Source organism: Pteropus medius, unplaced genomic scaffold (genome assembly GCF_902729225.1).
Source record: "Pteropus medius unplaced genomic scaffold, Ma_sr-lr_union100, whole genome shotgun sequence".
Classification (NCBI taxonomy): Eukaryota; Metazoa; Chordata; class Mammalia; order Chiroptera; family Pteropodidae; genus Pteropus; species Pteropus medius.
The window spans coordinates 4,745,066-4,763,998 of NW_024350927.1; the positions used below are offsets into that span (position 1 = coordinate 4,745,066).

At 54.9% G+C, this 18,933-nt stretch overlaps 3 protein-coding genes across 18 annotated transcripts; 1 reads left to right on the top strand and 2 right to left on the bottom strand.

The window, feature by feature from the left end:
- The first annotated feature begins 1,316 nt into the window (after positions 1 to 1,316).
- Positions 1,317 to 6,066, top strand: MAD2L2 (mitotic arrest deficient 2 like 2). Of its 5 annotated transcripts, none has more exons than XM_039842227.1 (9): positions 1,317 to 1,459; positions 1,785 to 1,900; positions 1,996 to 2,114; positions 3,118 to 3,189; positions 3,579 to 3,679; positions 4,448 to 4,542; positions 4,835 to 4,908; positions 5,397 to 5,489; positions 5,726 to 6,066. In XM_039842227.1, the coding sequence occupies exons 2-9, from the start codon at positions 1,861 to 1,863 to the stop codon at positions 5,765 to 5,767; spliced, it is 636 nt and encodes a 211-aa protein (XP_039698161.1). In that variant the 5' UTR covers positions 1,317 to 1,459; positions 1,785 to 1,860; the 3' UTR covers positions 5,768 to 6,066. The 5 variants fall into 5 exon arrangements, with proteins under 5 accessions (XP_039698161.1, XP_039698162.1, XP_039698159.1 ...); XM_039842228.1 differs by having other exon boundaries at positions 1,362 to 1,459; positions 1,849 to 1,900; XM_039842225.1 differs by having other exon boundaries at positions 1,379 to 1,511.
- FBXO6 (F-box protein 6) lies at positions 5,500 to 12,849 on the bottom strand. Of its 7 annotated transcripts, none has more exons than XM_039842210.1 (7): positions 12,382 to 12,476; positions 11,600 to 11,738; positions 10,405 to 10,696; positions 8,418 to 8,544; positions 7,825 to 7,920; positions 6,814 to 6,949; positions 5,500 to 6,610 (listed from the first exon to the last, which is right to left on the bottom strand). In XM_039842210.1, the coding sequence occupies exons 2-7, from the start codon at positions 11,681 to 11,683 to the stop codon at positions 6,422 to 6,424; spliced, it is 924 nt and encodes a 307-aa protein (XP_039698144.1). In that variant the 5' UTR covers positions 11,684 to 11,738; positions 12,382 to 12,476; the 3' UTR covers positions 5,500 to 6,421. The 7 variants fall into 7 exon arrangements, with proteins under 7 accessions (XP_039698144.1, XP_039698148.1, XP_039698149.1 ...); XM_039842211.1 differs by lacking the exon at positions 5,500 to 6,610 and adding an exon at positions 7,413 to 7,579 and having other exon boundaries at positions 6,816 to 6,949; XM_039842214.1 differs by lacking the exons at positions 11,600 to 11,738; positions 12,382 to 12,476 and adding an exon at positions 12,776 to 12,849.
- A 776-nt stretch (positions 12,850 to 13,625) lies between these two features.
- Positions 13,626 to 18,917, bottom strand: LOC120585820 (F-box only protein 44). Of its 6 annotated transcripts, none has more exons than XM_039842221.1 (7): positions 18,492 to 18,602; positions 17,721 to 17,766; positions 17,326 to 17,614; positions 16,153 to 16,279; positions 15,907 to 16,002; positions 15,662 to 15,797; positions 13,626 to 14,736 (listed from the first exon to the last, which is right to left on the bottom strand). In XM_039842221.1, the coding sequence occupies exons 3-7, from the start codon at positions 17,588 to 17,590 to the stop codon at positions 14,554 to 14,556; spliced, it is 807 nt and encodes a 268-aa protein (XP_039698155.1). In that variant the 5' UTR covers positions 17,591 to 17,614; positions 17,721 to 17,766; positions 18,492 to 18,602; the 3' UTR covers positions 13,626 to 14,553. The 6 variants fall into 6 exon arrangements, with proteins under 6 accessions (XP_039698155.1, XP_039698156.1, XP_039698157.1 ...); XM_039842222.1 differs by having other exon boundaries at positions 18,479 to 18,564; XM_039842223.1 differs by lacking the exons at positions 17,721 to 17,766; positions 18,492 to 18,602 and adding an exon at positions 18,894 to 18,917.
- Positions 18,918 to 18,933: the final 16 nt, after the last annotated feature.

Sequence of the window (18,933 nt, forward strand, 5' to 3'; positions counted from 1 at the left end):
CTTGTGACAATTCCCACACTTTCTTGGGTATCAGAGCCTCTAGGGAGCTTGTTAAAGGGCCAGTACTATGTTGTGCACCCCTACTGATCTGGTAGGTCAGGGAGGCCAAGGCTCCCAGTCTTTAATGGGCTCCCCAGGGATTCTGATGCAGATTTCCAAGGACTGTTTTTGTGACCTGCTCTGATGACATTCCTGGCTTAATGGGCCAGGTTACTTATTCCCTTCTCTGTCCCCACCTCTTCGGAAGTGTGCAAATGAAGGTTTGAAGGCATCTAGGGTGAAGGGGGGGTGCAGGTCTCCAACATTCCCAGCTAACAGATGAACGTGACTAACAAGCTCTTATGTCCCCGGAGGTCTGAGGCAAGGTCCCCCCGCTTCTGGTCCTGATTTGTTTCCCATAGATCCACAGCCATCTTCTCTAGTCTGTTTTCCCACCTGTAAAATAAAGGGTCTGAAAATAAGTTGAAGTCCTGGAGTCGGACTAACGTCAGAATTGAGTTTGTATTCCCAACGTATGATTTTGACAAATTAGGGAACAACTCTGAGTCTGTTTTACCATCTATAAAGTGAGTTGGTAAAATGGGTGATTTAGTTCCTATGGTTAATGAGGGAATTAAAGAAATCAGTGCCGACACATAGTAAGTGCTCAATCCATGTTAGTAATTATTTTAATATTATTATTTCCAGGGGCCTCTCAGCCCTTCCAGAGCATCGAAGTGTAGAGCTAGAAGACATCTCCGCCCGCTCCTCCCCCAATCGTTGTAAGACTCGGACATTTTACTTCACCCTTCTGAAGCTCATTTGGCTCGTCAGTAAAATGGGGACAATTACAGTAACTGTCCGTAGAATTGTTTTGAAGATTTAGTTAAATAATCCACGGACACACTAAAACCAAGCTGTACAGGTTCTGGGTGGGGGTGGGGCGTCCCCAGTGCACCTTCCTCCCCTTGTCCCCGCCCCGGAGCCTGCGGATTCGCTTTCGGTTGGGCAGCTGAGTTCGGGGATGGCGACTCCGGAGTTAGCAGTAGATGTCGCTGTCCAAAGTTCCCAGCTGTGACCTCCACATGGTCCTCACCAGCAACACGTACCCAACCCCTTAGCGCGCCTCGTAATACCCTGGGGAGGAAGATCCGTAGCGATACGACATGGGGACTAAAACTGTCTTTTTTCGCGCCAACCCAAAATTGAAAGGCGGCGCGGCACTGTCTCCTCCCACTCGGCCCTGGGGATCTCCGGAGCCGAAGCCAGGCCCCGCCCCTCCCAAGCCCCGCCCCTTGGCCCCTTGGGCGGTGCGCGGAGTGGGCGTGGCCTGAAAGCGGGCGCTAGGACCAGCTGCAGCGCGGCGGACGTCACGGAGCTGCGTCCGGGCCGCGCGGATTGGGCTGCGAGTGCAAGTGGTCGGGTCGGTGGTTTCCCGCGCCGGGGCCGGGCCCCGACCCGGGAACCGAGGCCAGAACCGGTACCAGGAGAGAGGAGAGGAGCGGAATTCTCTCTGGGAGGGATACAGCCAGGCAAGGGGGAGAGTCTTATTCCAGCCTAGTTTCGCTTTCCGCGTGTCCCGTTTTAAGCTCCTGGCCCTGCGCATCCAGCTCTTTTCTTTGCATCCCTTTTGCCCGCAAAGCTCTGGCCTTTCCTACCCCGCGAGACATCGGGTGTGGGGGGGCAGTGGACAAAGGCTGATGGAAGTGCAGCTGATGACCTCGAGCTATGACGTCAGCGTGGGGGTTCCTTCCCAGCTCCCTTGATTCTATGTGCAGGGAGTGTCCTGCCTTGATTCCCCCCAGGCGGAGAGGAGAGTCAGCAGCCTGGGCCTTTGGAACTAGCCCCCACTCCTGTCCCATCCCCTAGGTGGCGGGAAGGATGACCACGCTTACGAGACAGGACCTCAACTTTGGCCAAGGTAGGGAGGCTGGACCTGCTGACCCGGGGTCGGGGGCGAGGGAGGGCCTGGGCCAGAAGTCTTTCCCAAGCGCATCAGGTTCTGCCCCCTCGCAGTGGTGGCCGATGTACTCTGCGAGTTCCTGGAGGTGGCTGTGCACCTAATCCTCTACGTGCGCGAGGTGTACCCGGTGGGCATCTTCCAGAAGCGTAAGAAGTACAATGTGCCTGTCCAGGTGAGCCCCCACAGCCGGACTGGGGCCAGTAGGTCACCCCCTAATCACAGAGTGGGTAGAGAGTGGATTTTTAAACTCTCTTCCACCTTCAGGCCCAGCCCCTTCCTTCTCTAGCAGCCTGGCCTTGCCTTTCAGGTCCCAGCAGCAGCTGATAGTCTGACAATCTCTCACCCCTCACTGAAGTGGCTCCTTCCTCCCCTCTGAACTGGGAGTTTCCCTCCAGAAGTTAGGGACCAGGTTCTCGGATTAGAGTTGTATTTTAAAAGAGTTCTTGATGCTGGTGAATGGTTGGTTTGGGGAGGGGATTCCTGTAAACCTCAGGCACCTTTTCTCTGCGCGCATTTACCCTAATTGTAGGTTAAAAGGGAGACAAAGCCATTAAGCTACTCTATCCCTAGGCTCCAGAAGTGCTGGCATCTTAGAAGGCACTCAGTAAGCATTAGAATAATGACTGAATACTGGAAGGTGGTGGAAGCTTAAAGAATGTACAGGGAAAAGGAAAAAAGCACTGAGGCCCCACTTTGTACTGGGCACTTAACTCATTCCTCAGTTTTTCTTTGAGAGCTTCATGGATGAAGTTTATTAAAGGTCAGAGAAGTAATTTACCTGCGGCCACACAGCTTCTTAGTTCCAGATTCTTAACTTTTGAAAATTGATTAAATTTCCGGATCCTTTCTCCAGAATAGTGTCCATATGCCCAAACACACACAACTTAGAGACTTCTTAGACTCTGGAGAAGCCTGTGGAGCCCACATTAGGAACCCCCAATGCTATATTAATTGTTAATGTTGAGACTGAATTTTTATCTTCTAATTTCTCCTGCGTGGATAATTCAGAGTTTTTAGCCCTGTGATGGGAAGTTGGTCCCTTGGGTAGTGACCCCCTAGGGAACTGCTAGGCCTGTCTCCAAAGGCAGACAGAGCCTTGGGCTCTTGGAGGGGGTGTTGGGTGGTTTTCCCATTGGTGCTGCGGGCCTCACCAGGCATCATGGCATTGTATGCAGATGTCCTGCCACCCGGAGCTGAACCAGTATATCCAGGACACGCTGCACTGTGTCAAGCCGCTCCTGGAGAAGGTGAGGGTGCCAGGCCCCCCAGCCCACCTCACCCCCAATATGGGATGAGATGATGCTGGGGCCATGCAGGGTCCCATGACTAGCATCCAGAAGCCTATTCCCTGCACTCCAGAGACCACCCCAGCCCAGGTGCAGGCCGCAGGGCATGTGGGCCATGTTCATGGTGTTGGGATCCCCATGGGGCCCAGGAATTCTCTCCCCTCAGCTTGTACTACTCGTGTCTGGGGGTGCTTAGTTGAACTTCTCAAACCTCTGGACTCGGGATCCTTGGCCTTGCGGCCGAGCAGGGCTGTGAGTGCACCCTTCCCCATCCCATCCTCCCTTGGGCAGGAAGGGGGTTCTGGGGGTGGGGCACCCAGTTCTGGAGCAGGGGATTCCTGTCCTTGCAGAATGATGTGGAGAAAGTGGTGGTGGTAATTTTGGACAAAGAGCACCGCCCAGTGGAAAAATTTGTCTTTGAAATCACCCAGCCCCCGCTGCTGTCCATCAGGTGAGCTGCCTCTCTGCCGTCCACCTGCTAACTGGTGTGAGGTCCCTAGTAATACCTTCACTTTTACCCTGAGTGCCTTGGTAAAGGTCTGAACGGAGAAAGGCAAGGTGTGCCAACCTAACAGGGCCTGTTAGTGGCCGAGTCACAGCTGGCTGCCGAGTGGTCTCTGGACTTGACACAGGTTATGCGGTGATCCCCATGTCACACCTGGGAAACCACAGCACTGGCGAATGGCTAGTCCCAACCTCATCTTATAAATGGAAGAGACGTGACATGAGCTACTCAGGGTCACCCAAATGGTGGCAGAGCCGAGACACAGACCCAGTGTCCTGACTTCCCAGTCAAGTGTGTAGTCCATAGTCAATTTGAAGTTGACCTTGGGTAGGTGTGTTGGCTGGTCAACTGCTGGCTTTCTATGCTGAGGTCAGGGCAATAGACTGTTCCTACTTGCCGCGTAGACTTGGGCAAACCCTTTCCCTTCTGGCTTGGCGTCCTGGTTCTCAGACTGGGAGAACATTAGCGCATTAGAACCACCTACAGGGGCTCCCTACACCCCACCCCCTATCCTGACTTAATGGGGCTCTGCATTGGTTTTAAACTCCCCAGGTGGTTTTTACTGTGCAGACAAGCAGCCGGGCCCTTAGAAGCCAACACTCTCAGAAGCACTGGAGGGGCTCTGGGCCCCCAGGTCTGTTTCCAGGGTTGATTGCCTACTGGTAGGACAGGGGCACCAGTGTGATGGGAGACCCTCCTCCCCTCTCTTTCCAGCTCAGACTCCTTGTTGTCTCATGTGGAACAGCTGCTCCGAGCCTTCATCCTGAAGATCAGTGTCTGTGATGCTGTCCTGGACCACAACCCCCCAGGTGTGCTCACCCTCCACCTCCTCTTGAGTGTTTCCATGGCTACCTTAGGTTGGTCTGTGTTCTCAAGTCCCTACTTGACTGCACCAAGCCTCGTCTCTTCCTTCTTGGCTTTTAGAATCCCTCTGAGAGTCCACCTCCTCCAGGAAGCTTCCCTGATTGACCCTGGCTTCATCTCCCTGTTGACTGTGTCTTGTCTTAGCACTTGATTTACACTCTATTCCATGGGGCTGCCAGACCAGCTAGGGAGATGGGAACAGACTGTGCCCATTTGACTAAACTCTTGCCTCTTCAGGCTGTACCTTCACAGTCTTGGTGCACACGAGGGAAGCTGCCACTCGCAATATGGAGAAGATCCAGGTCATCAAGGTGAGATGAGACTGACCTAGGCAGATAGGCAGGGAGATAGCTGGGAGGCTATCTGAGCAGGCAGGGGTGCTGCCCATGGCCAGTGCACTCATCACATTGCTTACGGCAGAGCCTGGCACCCAGTAGGTTCTCATCGTGTAAACCATGTGACCACACACCTGCCATTGCTCCACCTGGGCACTCAGTGCTGAGAAGTGGGTGGGGCCATATGCTGGGGCTGCCAGCTCAGTGGGGGTTCTCCAGGGAGGGGATCCTTGCCCACCAGTTTCAGAATCAGTACTTGGGGCTTGTTAAACCACTTAGGTTCCCAGTCCAGCTTCCACCTACAGATCTGGCCTGTCCGGTGGAAAAGCCTCGGAATCCACTTCCCTAGTGATTCTGATGCTCTCTGAAGTCTGAGGACCCCAGCTCTGGACGGGGAGAGGGAAGCAAAGTGAGAGCAGGCCATGTCAGCCCCTTTCCCCTCCTCCCCTCGATTTCTTCCCTAGGACTTCCCCTGGATCCTGGCAGATGAGCAGGACGTCCACATGCATGACCCCCGGCTGATACCCCTAAAAACCATGACATCAGACATATTAAAGGTGAGCTGCATGCGGACTGGGCAAACTTTATTTAGGGTGTGCTAAGGGCTTGCCAGAGAGCCTGTGGACAAGGCCCGGGGGAGATTACCAAGGACCATCTGGCGTAAGGCTCCTTCCATCCATCCCCTTTCCCTGAACCCGTGGCTTGGCCATGCAAGCCCACCCTGCCAAGTGCTCGCAGGCCCCCACACAGGTGCCCTGTCCATCTAACACGGCTGTTTGTTCCTATCTATTAGATGCAGCTCTACGTGGAAGAACGAGCTCATAAAAGCAGCTGAGGGTGTGTCTGCCCCCGCCCCCCGACGCCACCATTTTTGGACTTTGGGGGCCCCCCGCCTAAGGCAGTGCTGCGGGGCCACCCTGATTCCAAGTGCTCTTATTTCCTCTATGTATGGACTGCCCACCCTCCAGCTCAGGGCTGCTCAGGTCTGGTTACCTTCATGGAGGAAATCTCCCCAGGAGGGCAGGAAGGGTGCTGGGACCTCGATTTCTCAGTCTCCTGGGGTTCAGCTGGCCAACACTGTTGTCTCAAATACTGTGCTGTGAGTTGTTTCAATAAAGGGGCCCCAAGGGCTGACCTGGGCTGTCACTAACTGGAATGGGAGGGGCAGGTGCAGCCAAATTACCCTGGAGCTAGTTCTTACCAAAGTGCCAGGGACCCCTTTATCTCTCACTTCTACATCCAACCCCAGGCTGGTTCTACAGAAAAAAATTTATTATGACAAAATGTCAGAGCTACGTGACAGTAAGTTACCATAAATTGGTGGGTTTGCCCAAGCTTGGAACTGGGCAGGAAGTCCTGAGGCAGGGGCTCTCACTGCCCACTATAGGCTGGCTTGGACGGAGGACGGATAAATGGCTGTCAGATGACAGACTGATGGCTGTCAGAAAGGCCTGTAGAAAGGAGGTGGGGAGGGTGAGTGGGCAACCTCCTACTCCCGCATCGTCTCGGGCTGAGCACTGGATGGCGCTGGGTTTCTGGCTGTCTTAGGGCTGATGATGATGCTGCTGTTGGTGACGCGGGGCCCATACCAGCCTGCCCAATACTGGGTGTCGTTGCCCCCGTGCTGGAAGAGGATGTGGCGGACGCCTGGAGGGTAATCCGAGAAGGTGTGGGAGACCTGGAGGGAGGGGTGAGGAAGTGACCACCAGGACTGGGGAGGGGATGAGATGGGGTGACCACTTAAATGGAGAGGAGAAAGGAGGAGCCAGGTCCTGCAGCAGAGAACTGTCCAGGCCAGAAGGCAGGAGCTCCAGGTGGTAGAGCTGGGGGCATTGTGGGCCCTGGGAGAAGTGGGTGGCAGGCAAGCAGGTGAGGCCTCACCTCTCTCCACCTTGCATCATTCCACTGATCGATGGTCACAGGTGGGGGCTCGAAGGAGGCCAAGGCAATATAGTCGGCTGAGACCAGCTGTACTCGGATGCTGTAGGTGCAGCCACAGTCTGCTCTGGCGGCGAACCTGGGGGATGATGGGGCTCAGGACTGTGTACCCCAAAACAGGGTAGGTGGCCCTGGAGGTGGGCAGGCAGCAGGCTTGCAAATTGGAGCTCCAAGTTGCATTCCCCTGTGCCTTTCTTGAGGCCCACGATCCATGCTTCCTGTGTCCCCAGCAGATCTGTGCTGGGCCTCAGTTACCTCTTGTATGAAAAGGGGCAACCCTTTTGGGTGTCTCAGTGAAAATGTCACCCTAAAAAGCAAAAGGTTCTCTAGAGAGAAAGGCTGGGGCTGTCAGAGCTGTGTCACCTGTATATTACAATGGACCAGGCTGAGGATTCAATGGGAGATTCAAGGGGTGGCCTGTGAGGTGGGGCTGCACAGAGCTCACCCTGTGCTCGGCCCTGCTGCCTGTCCCCCTAGCTCTGCACACCCCCCAAACCCTACCCCTCCACCCTCAGAATGGTGGCCCTGAGGCCTGGCTGGACCTGGGGTCCTGCTTCTACCATGGGCCAAGGCAGAGCCTGTCACAGCTCTACACAGAGAAGGAGCTTGAGGAACTTGTGAGATGAATGGCAGGGGAGGCAGATAAGACATGTGAGCATCTGCAAGGTCCAGGGAGGCTGGGTCTTGGTTGTCTCTGTTGCTCCAGTGCCTGTTCGTGACAACATTTAGAGGCCTCAGTCTCCTCATCTGTAAACTGGGGTTAATGTCTCCTGCTGACATAGGTTGGTGGGGAGGCTGAGAGGTGCTGCTGGATGAGCAAGTGCTGGGTCTGTCCCCAGTGGGGGCGGTGCCCTTGTCCTAAGACACTACTGGACACAGAGTAGGCACTCCCTCTCGGCATTCTCAGGAAGAAGAAAGGATGCAGAGTGAGACTCGGGCACTGGCCCCACTCACCAGTCCTTAACCACGATGTCAGGCCGGAACGTGTCCAGCAGCTCCTCCCAGTAGCCCTCAGCTTTGAGGTCCACCAGCTGGGACTTGAGGCATAAGCTGGGGAGCAGAAAGAAAGGCTTGCACTCCCAGGTGTGCTCTGCATGGCCCAGAGCCAGGTGGATGGTTCAGCCACTGGCTGGTTCTGACTCTGGCCCCCACCTCGGTGCAGGCCCAAGAGAAACATGCGGGGAGTTTGACCCCCTTGAGCCTGGGCGACATCTGATCCGTCCATAGGCCCAGTCCTCTGGGGCCCCAAGGAGGGCACCTCTGTGGACTCACATTCCTAGATTAGGGACAGCCTGTAGACACCCCTGCCTTACCCTAACTGCCCCGTGGGCCCCCGGCCTCCTTACATAGATTTCCACCCCCCACTGCCTGTTAGCCCAGCCACTGAGTTACTCCTGCTCCAGGAAGGAGCAGGCTCTGAGCTGCATTTGGAGACAGCTCCCTCGAACTTCATAGAGAGACCCTGACATAGGCCTAGGGTTTGGCAAAGTGTCCTGACCCTCTTCCCCGCTCCCCTCCCCCAGCCTGCTAGGTTCAGTCTGTCTTACGCAAAGGATGTGACGAAGTACTTCTCAACTTTGGAGTCAGGAAAATCTGTCCCGTGGGCTCCAGGGAGGGTCTCTACCTTCCATCGGTTCCCCCCATTGAAGTCAATTTTCCAGGAAGTCATATCGTCTAGGAAACAGAAGCCGAGGTGAGCTCCGGTGTAAACGTACAGGCTGGTCCTCCCCACCTGGCCCTGGGAGGGAGGGTGAAAGGCAGGACTCAGGCTTAGATCTCAAGGTGCGCACCCGACTAGGCCTCGCAGCGCCCCTACAAAGCTCCAGCACATTCCCACCTGTCCACACCGTATCAGCTCTGATCTGGACCCTCTCCCTCCCACTCTGTCCCTGATTAGCTTGGCTCCTAACATGAAGCTGGAAAAAGTATTGCCAGAAATCCTAAACCAACCTTTCCTCACTTCCACATTGCCAAAGGGTTCTCGGAAACACCCAAGTTTCGGTTCTCAAAACATTAAATGATGAGGGGCCCGTGATGGTACTTCTGCTCTTAATGGGTAATGTGAGTTTGTCCCAACTCGGACGGCTTACTTGATGATTGACATTCCCCCAACACCCTAACCAAGTAACAGATCTGAGGGGGTTGACGACCAACTTACAGGTTTGTTGGTCATGGGAACTGCTGCCCAGAACAGGAGGGAGAGTAACTGGAAGAACAGGCACCCTCTGGTTGGTGGCATGTTGTCACCCCCACCTCCGTGGAAGGAACCTCACCAGGTTGGCTAGGCAGGTTCTGATCTCCCCCTTCAAACTGAGCTGAGAAGACCTTAGAAAACAGTCTTTCTCACCAAGGCTTTCTAGAACAATCACCAGGGGAGCTTTTCCAAATTACTCCCTTTTCCCTTCTGCCAGGAGCCCACATCTATTCACCAGGTGCCTGGGGTCCCCCCAGTAGAGAACCAGAGGAGTAATACAGAAATTCAGGAGCTGGGCTGCACCGAGCGTAGGCCCAAGGGGAGAGCTAAGTGAGGCCGGGCTGAGTGCTGCTGGGCCCAGGGCCCAGGGCCCAAGGCAAGGCTGCAGGTTGGCTCTATAGGGCTGCGTGAGCTGAGCTGGCGCCCGGCTGGGCAGTTCTGAGTGGAATCTGGGGCAGGTGGAGAGATTGAGTGTCTGGGGCACTGTCTATGGGGCTCCTGAGAGGGGCCTTCAGCAGCTGGGCAGTTCTGGATCTTTGGGTAAGACACTCATCGTGGAGACTAATGCTCCCCATCTATAAAAGGGAGCCAATCCTACTTAATTTGGCCAACTCCTGGGATCCACATGAGGATAGAGAAAATAGACACGAAGGGATTCTAAGCGTACACATTATGCTTCTTAACCAATCGCTCCTGTAGCCCCAACAAGAAGCACTGTGCCTGGTACGCAGTAGGTGCTAACAAAGGGAAAAAAACCCTGGCAAATACAACAGAACATTTTGAGCTAAACAGGTGTCAAATTATGTGATTGCAGCCACCTCTCAAAATCCTCATTTTCTTCATCTGTTTATAATTACATTTGTGAAGACCTCAGACTAGTAGTGCCTGGCACGAGGGAAGCCTTCCATAAACATTAGGCAGCTTGGACTGAACCAAAGGGGGAAAGGTGGACCTGCAGGTTGTTCATCCATTCGACAAACGTTTCTTGAGCACCTGCTATATGAAGGCATCCCTGTGCACTGGGTGGAGAGAGGCAAGCAAGATCCATTAGGCCCCTGGAACTTGAAGTTAGTGGCAGAGGAAAAGAAAAAAAAAAACAAGTAAAGAGGTAATTATAGGTTATGAAAAGTGCTATGAAGGAACTGAATGGGGGTGATATGCTCGAGGTAGAGAGCGCTTTTTTCAGATGGACCAGGGCAGGTCTCTGAATTGAGAACTCAAGAATGAGGAGGAACCAAGGGTACACGATGGGTATTAGGGTTTGAGGAAATATTCCAGCTAGCGTGGGAATGGCAAGTGCAAAGGCCCTGAGGTTCCGGGAAGGGAGGGAAGCAGCCCACCTTCGGCACATGGGTTGCGTAGGAGGTTCCTGCGGAGGCTGCACAGAAAGAAGAAGATCTTCCAATTGGCCACAGGCTCATTCCAGTCCTTAGTGATGAAGCCTTTACGCAGGCTCTTGCGTTTCCAGAGACTTTGGACATCAATGAGGTCACGCCAGAGGCTGCAGACCCGGCGGCAGCGCAGCAGGTGGCGGGCGGGCACGTGCGTGAATACCTCCAGCAGGAAGTTCTCTGGCAGCTCGTTGATGCTGAACAGGGCCATGGCTGGGGTGGGTGGGAAGCACACACAGGCCTGTGGGGGGGGCAACCATGGTTATGAACCCTGACCAAGGGGATGGGCCCCTCATTTCCCCAGGGATGTGGGCCAGGGAACATTCATCCTGCTTTTGCAAAACTGGAGGTGTTAGACCGGGAGCATCTGAGCATCCTTCCAGCACATAGCAGGCCTAAGGGGTGCTTGCATGTCACACACATTTGAAAGACTGCAAAAGAAGTATTAAAGTGTTTAGGGACTAATTTTTTGAGGCCTCTTCCATTAAAAAAGTATTGCATAATTTTAAGTTGGTAAGCCTGGTGAACACTGTTTTTGCTCAGCCCCCACTGTTGTCTGTGAGCTCCGTTAGGTGATATTTTAATGCTGGGAATTCACTCTTATAATATAAAATCTTAAATAATAATAATAATATAAGATCTTTATTACACACCCAGACTAGGACACAACTTCATTAAGTCGTGGGGCTAGTGCTGAGGAACCAACCCCTTCTCCCCAAATTGCTTACTTTGGCTTGAAAGCCAGATGTGATACAACGTTCCAGTGAGGAGCACCTCATCCCGCGAACATACACAGTTCTGGGGTCGGTGTCAGGCCAGAGCCCACTCTGAAATGCCCAGATACCAAAAAGCTGATGGAGGGCCCCAGAGCAAGACCACCTGGGTTTGAATCCTGGTCTGCAGTGACTGGGAAGCTGTAAAAATGAGGGGTTACCTGTCCCATCTTCAGAAGGGCTGGGCGGGGCTGGGCTGAGCTGGTACAAGTAAAGCATTTAGTGCAGGGCATCATTTAACAACACTTCTGCCATTAAAGCAAAAGCAAAACCAAAGTAGTTGTAGAGCAACTTGTCCCCAAGAACACCTGCCTCTCTCTGTATCTGAACTGCTAAGGGTTTTGAAGAATGTACAGTGTGCCACCACTCACTGTGTCCTGAATCTTGCCTGGGGGATTCTGGTAATCCAGATCTCTAAGCAGATCCCCTAGGTGGGTGAGGGGAGGGAAGGACATTCTCCATAGAGACTGGGACAAAGAAGCAGTTCATAGTCTTCTTAAAGCTCCCATCCTGGAAAAAATGAGGGTGGGCACACACTCTGGCTCCTGCCCAGGAAGGAGCATTTTAGCATAGCAGAGAAAAAGCAATAAACAGATACATAAGACGCGTATGCGAAATACTGTGATAGAAAAACAAAACAAAACAAAAAAAACTGTGTAACCAGGTCTTCTGAATTTTTCAGGAGGAACACTAAATTTTTTTAAAATATGAAACCTGTCAATGTTTAAACTTCTAAAAACACGAGACAAAAGTCGCTGGGCTCTGAGTTAGGGAGGAACAGCTCCTCACCGGGGGGTCTAATGCCTGGTCTTTGGCTCTGGTCGCCTGTTATCACTTCCCCCAAACCTTAGTTCCTGTCCTTCGTGGGCCTGGCATGAAGCCTGACTGCCAGGGGGGAGTGGATAGGATAAACCCATCAGGGGTATTTGAGGGGTGGAACCATCACGCCAGCCCTTAAAGCTCCACCATCGCACTCAGTGGGCTCCCGCGTGCCGCCGCAGCCCACCCCACCAGATCCCCCGCCCCCCGCCCCCTGCCCCCGCCCCCAGTCCGGGAGACTCATTCCGCCCGAGACAGGGTCCGCGAGTTCAGCTGATGCCCCGGGGCCCACCCCCCCCACCCGCGCCTGTAGCCCCCTTGCCCGTCTCCTCACCGGGCCACGACCTGGGCGCCGGGTGGGGCGCCTCGCCGGGATGAACCCCCAAGTAGGCCTGGACCCTGCGGTCTCACCGACGCCTTCCGCTCCCGCCCCGCCCCGCGCCGGCGTCACGCGCCGCGCGCCGCGCTTGGCCCGCCCCCCTGGGGCTCAGCGGGCTGTGACCTTGGCCTCGCGGGACGGACGGCGGGCCACGGGAAAGGGGGTCTGGAGTCCTCAGGGCCCGAGTCGCGCCACGGGAACCAGAGGACCTCGTTTCCCGAACGCATCTTCCCCGCCAGGCGGCTCGGCAGCCGGGATCCATCCTTTCTCTTCGCTTCTTTCTGCCTCCGGGAAAGCCCCAGGCTCCTCCTAACCAAGCCCCCGCCCCTGCGAGGGCCACTCCTCATACCTCAGTCTGTACCCCAGAAGAGGAAGGGTGGGTGGGACCGGTTCCCGGGCCTGGGCCCGCGAGCCACTCCCCGGAGGGTGATTGCTAAAAGTGAAAGTGGCTTCCCCTGGCTCTTGCCTTCCCCAGAGCGTGACTAAGGCTGGCCCTAATTGACTCAAAGATAAACATCTCTGCGTTTTCGTCGGCATTAAATTCATTAATTTCTTTCCTCTTTCAACAAGTAATTATCGAGTACCTGGTACTTCAAGCCACTACAAAGTGTTGTGCATGCTGTGCATTGCACAAGGGTGCCTGGCTCAGGTTACATGAACTCGTTAGAGCAGTATCTTCTCCAAGGAAGGGTGTCTGTCCTTTTGCTAACTTGCCATACAGCTAGCGAGTGGTGGTCCCTGCCCTGGCTGAGGTCCTAATCTAGCTCACTGTTGAATAAGATAATTATATTTAAACAATATTTGTTGTACACCGACTATGTGCCAGGCACCGTTCTAAATGTTTTGGCTTCATCTAATGTCAGTAAAGCTCTTGGAAACACCGGTAAGAAGTGGCCGATATGTCCCTGCTGACCCAGCATAAGGCGGACGCAAGGGCTTCCCAGGGATATCCACGCCCCTACCCCCAGGCTTGCGGCCAGGGCCCCAGAGGAAGCTGGTAGTGCTGGGGACTGCTGGGGTGGGCTGTTTGCAGCTTATCGAGGGGTGTGTCCCATGACCCTGGTTCTGCGATGGTCTTGCTCCTGAAATGTCAACCCCTCTCTGTACCTGGAACAGAAGCCACACTATATTGCACCTTCTGCAAGTCTAGGACCTCCCCTGAAGTTTGCCCTTTCCCGCAAAAAACCACAGGGCACAAGTTGGGCTGGGAAAACCTTTTATTTGGCCACATGCAGCAGGGGCAGAATCAGAGCACTACTGTCCTTCCAGCAGGAGGGGAGGGGAGGTCCTGGGTGGAGTGGGGACTTGGAATACTCTCCAAGCCACAGGGAGCCTGGCCTAGGCATGGAGGGGGACAGACAGTCCTTGAAAACCCCCTACCCCACTCGTCCTTTGCTCACACATCCTAGCTCTCAGAATCGGAAACCAGTCCTGCCCCCACCGGCCCTGGGTTACCGTGCACAGGATTCCGGGAGTCTTCTGGAGACCCCCAACCCCATCTGGATTCTGAGGCTTCATTGACAATGTGAACAGTGCAGACCTGGCACGGACCCCACCCCACCCTGGGCCTATCCAGCTGAGACCAGGCCTGAGCCTCTGGGCCAAAGCCACCGCTCTGACTGGGCAGGCATAGTGAGAGCTTGGGAGCAGCAGAATGGGAGAGGACAGGCCAGAAGAGCCCTCCTTCCACTCTTGGATCTATCTGAGCTACATAGTCACCTCCCAGCCACAGGCTCGACAGATGTCCTCCTGACTGTCCCTGCTCCAGGGACCCCAAAAAAAGATAGGGAGAAAGGGTCCAGGAGGGGAAGGTAGAAACATAGATCTAGGTTGCCATCTGAGTTTGGAGACCCACTCTTAGAGGAGTTAGGGGGAGGAGCCTGGGGGAACACCCTGTACCTCTCTAATTTCAGGGGCCCTAGCTCTTAAAAGCGCCTACACAGGCCTCCCTCACCATCATTCAGGTTGAGCCCTCGGGTGGAGAGCTGGCTGCCCGCAGCATGTGGGGGCTACATGAACCAAGAGCCTCATAAAGAAGAGGTGACTGGAGGGCAAGGATGAACTAGGAGGTCTGGGGGAGCCTGGTCCACCTCCCCTTCCCGAGCCCAGCCTTTCTCTGAGAGAAGTTTACCAGTCAGGGTTCTGTGGATGGGGGCTCGGGGACATCAGGGCAGTGGGGGGCCCAATGGTGATGCTGCTGTTGGTGACCCTCGGTCCGTACCAGCCGGCCCAGTAGTGAGTGTCTACGCCGCCATGCTGAAACCAGATGTAGCGGACGCCGGGTGGGTAGTTGGAGAACGTGTGGGAGACCTAGGAAGGGGCAGATGGAGGGAGGGAGAGGTCAGGGGAGCTGTCCCTAAGGGTGGTGGCACTGCCTGCAGGGGCAGGGGGACAAGGAAGGGGCTAATAGCTTAGTGCTGGACCAGGAGTCAGCAGAACTGAGTTCTAGTTCTAACTCTGTGATTTGGGGCAGACCACTTCCCCTCTCTATGCCTCAGTTTCCTCCTCTGTAAAATGGAGTAAAATCTTGGAGGGTCCACTCCACAGGATTATCCAAATACAGCTCAGGAGAACTGAAGGAAACTTTGCAAGCTGCCAAAGGATGTCCAATACGGTCATCACTGGACAAGTGTGGCTATTTAATGAAAATTAACTAAAATTAGATAAAATCAAAAATTCAGTTTCTCAGTCACATTAGGAACTGGCTCTCATTGTTCAATAGTCACATGTAGCTATCGACTACCATACTGGACGGTGCAGACAGGCCATTTCTATTACTGCAGAAAGTTCTGTTGGACAGCACTGGTCTAGATTAGGAGTTGGCAAATGTTAGCCTAGGAGCCCACTGCCTATTTTTGTAAATAAAGTTTTATTGGAACACAGCTATGTCCATTTGCTAAAGCTGCTTTCAAAACACAACTGCAGAGTTGCAGAAGAGTCGAATAGCTGTGACAGACGCAGTACGGCCCACAGAGCCTAAAATGTTTGTATCTAGCCTTTTAAGAAAACGTTTGCTGACCCCTGGCCTAGATAATAGTAATAACCAATATTAGTAATTAATAAGTCAACCTTTTTGAATATGGCTTTACCAGCATCATTTCACTGATGTATTTCAGAGCTCAGAGCAGCCGAAGCCCAGGAGAGAAGCAGCAGAGCTGGGATCTGAACCCAGACCTCGTGGCTACAGTCTCAGCCTTGGGCAATGTGCCCCCTGCCCCTTTTCTGGCCCACACACCTCCCTCCACTTGGCGTCGCTCTTCTGCTGGATTGTTGCTGGGTCTGGCTGGAAGGTCCCCAGAGGCGCATGCGCTGACGAAAGGAGCTGAACACACAGCTGGTACTTGGACCCACAGTCTGGTTTGGCTGCAAACCTGCAGGCAGAGAGGAAGACCCAGTAGGGCCTTGGAGATGGGAGGCAGGGTGGGGATGGGGTGCCTGAGTGGCAGGCCCCTCCCCCAGACCCTCACCGCAGGCACTCACCAGTCCTTGACCTTGATATCCGGCCGTGTGGTGTCCATCAGCTCCTCCCAATACCCTTCAGCCTTGAGGTCCACTACCTGGGACTTGAGGCAGGTGCTGGGGGTGGGCGGAGGGTGGGAGGGGCTGGGGCTCACCACTAGGGCACCGGGGGGGGGGCTAGGACTGCCCTCCCAGAGCAGAAGAGATCCCAGGGTGCAGTGACTTGGGCTTCCCCCCACCCCAAGACCCCCCGACCTTGGATCTTACTAATAAGAAGTCACGAAGTATTTCTTGACCTGGTCATTGGGGAATTCCTTCCTCTGGTCTCCAGAGAGATCCTCCACCTTCCACTCATCACCTCCATTCACGTCCAGGCTCCAGAACTCAAACCCCTCTGGCAGGAAAGCAGAGCTCACGTTAGAGGGAAGCCCCCAGCGGTCACCTTCTCCCAAGGGCCCCTTCTTCCCTGGATTTCGGCAGTTGTCCTTGAGCCCCGTGCTGTGGAAGACTGTGGATCAATAGTGTCCCCCTGTATTAGGTGCTTTCTGTGTGTCAGGTACCATGGTCAGTGACTTCTACCGCGAATCCTGACACATGCGATGATATGAACGACCAGACCCCTTCTGGAAACTGGGGTCAAGAACAAGGACTGGCAAACTTTTTCTGTAAAGGTCAAAATATTTTAGGTTTTCTGGGCTACATACTGTCTCTATCCCATAGGTATTTTTTTAATATAACCCTATAAAACTGTGAAAAATATTTTTAGCTCCTGGGCTAGACGTGGCTCATGGATCATGGTGTGCCAGCTGCTGGTCAGGAACATGGCTGTTGGGGTGTCACGTGAGGCAGGCGTCTAAAAGCTCTGGGCGGCTTGGAGTTGTTTTATCATCATTTTTCTATAGAATTTGGCCATATGATGGAGACTGAGGTTCCCATTCCATCCCAGTGTCCAGCTGACAAGTTATAATATAGCAAGGGAAAAGGGGGGTTCTGGATGATTGTAGAAGTCTTGATTTATTTGTTATTGTAATGTGGTGGAAAGAAGTCTGGATCTCTCATGCTCCTATTAGCAAAGCCCCCTTCGGCCTCTGTGACAGTCCTAGCAGGCCTAGCTTGCCCTGGAGTCTGGGAACTAGGCCAACAAAATATGGCTGACTTCCTGATTTTGTGTTTGGGGCATGAGCGGTCCTAACTAGCCAGCATTCCCTCTCCTAGGAAAGGCCACACTGGGGACATAAGAGTGGAATAAGAAATGCCACTCTTGGCCTCAGTTTGCTAATCTGAAAAATGAATGCATTTCCAGAACCTACCTTTTAGAATGACTGTGAGGATTAAAGGCATTAAGAGTGCCTGGCTCATGGTAAGTGCTTAATAAATGTCAGCTGGTACCTTGACAGTGTGTGTGTGACGGGGGCACACGGGACGCGCTCTGTACCTCACCTTCAGCACATGGGTTGTGCAGGAGGTTCCTGTGGAGACTTCGTAGGAAGTAGAAGATCTTCCAGTCGGCCACAGGCTGGTCCCAGTCCTCTGCGATGAAGCCCTCCCGTAGGCACTTGCGTTTCCAGAGGGTCACAAGGTCGATGAGGTCGCGCCAGAGGCTGCAGACCAGGCGGCAGCGCAGCAGCAGCTGGCGGGCGGGCACGTGTGTGAACAGCTCCAGCAGGATGTTCTCAGGCAGCTCGTTGATGTTCCCCACGGCCATGGCTCCTGGCTTCTGGACACTCTTCTGTGATTATTGAAAAGCGAAGCTACAGACCCGGCCCTGTCCCCAAGACCTGGTACTTGCAGCACCCCATGGTGGTGGAAGTTCCCATCCCAGGTCTTCCACTTACTGCCTCAGGAAAGTCGCTGTGCCTTTCTGAGCCTCAGCTTCTTCCTCTGTAAAATGGGGCCAGGAACAGTACTTACCTCCCGGGGGAGGGTTCAAGGAGCCTGGGACACAGACAGCTGAAGCTGTTAGAGGCGAGCTCTGATCATATATATATATTTTTTACTGGCACCTCACAGCAGCCCGTAAAGGAGGCTGGGGAGGTCCAGAGAGATGGCAGGATCTGCCCAAAGTCACACAGGCAGCAACAGAGCAGAGAAGGAGTAACAATGCGCAGCTCCGCAGAACCCTCCAGCCTGTCCCGTGCCTTCTGCATTCTCTTTCCCGTCCTCAACACGGACGGAGGGGGGATGTTGGGGACAGGAATAATCATTGTCTCCGACAGAGGTCCGAAGGGCTCAAGCGACTCAAGACCGCAGAGAAAATGATCTGCCATGCTAGGACTGGAGAAGGGGAGGGCGGTGGGAAAAGGCCGTTCCTACGCCTTCGCACCCATCCCCGCGGCTGAGCTGCAGCCCCAGGACCCCTTGCGCGTCTTCGGCTTCCCACCGTGCTGTGACTTTAAAATATCCCCCCACCCCCAAAGTCAGGGCTCCGAACCCTGCGCTTCCAGGGCGACCCCAGCCCGGGTTTCTGCCCGCGCCGCAGGAGGCCCTGCCACGCAGCCCCCGCAACCTGTGACTCGTCTCCCCGAGCCTCCCTCCGCTCACTGCGGCGCGTCCCCCGAGCCCGTCCGCCAGACCCTGACCCGCCCGCGCCTACCCTGGCCGGTCACCTGAGCTCAGCCACGCCCGCACGATCCCGCTCCGCGGCAGGTGCGGAGCCTGCCTGGGCCCGGGATCGCGGATGGATGCGGCCCCGCCGCGGCCCGCCAGGCCCCGCCCCGGCCCTGCTGGCCCAGCCTCCACCGCCCGCCTCCATCCGCGCTGCACCGAGGCGCGCGGGACCTGGGACGCGCCCCCTACCGCGAAGTAGGAAAATTACCCGGGGTTGGGGGGAGGGGTGTCGGGAGGAGCTTCTGCACCCCCGCTCGGCCTGGGCCGCACTCCCCGCATCCTCCACATGACCCAGACTTCCCTGCCCCCTCGCCTCCTCCTCGCAGCAGCCACCCTAGGAGGGAGCTGGGAGACGCCTCCAATCGGACCCCCCATTGAAAGAAAAAAAGCCGACTCTTGACCTTTCCCGGCCTCCTGGGTCCAGCGAGGAACCTGCAGCCT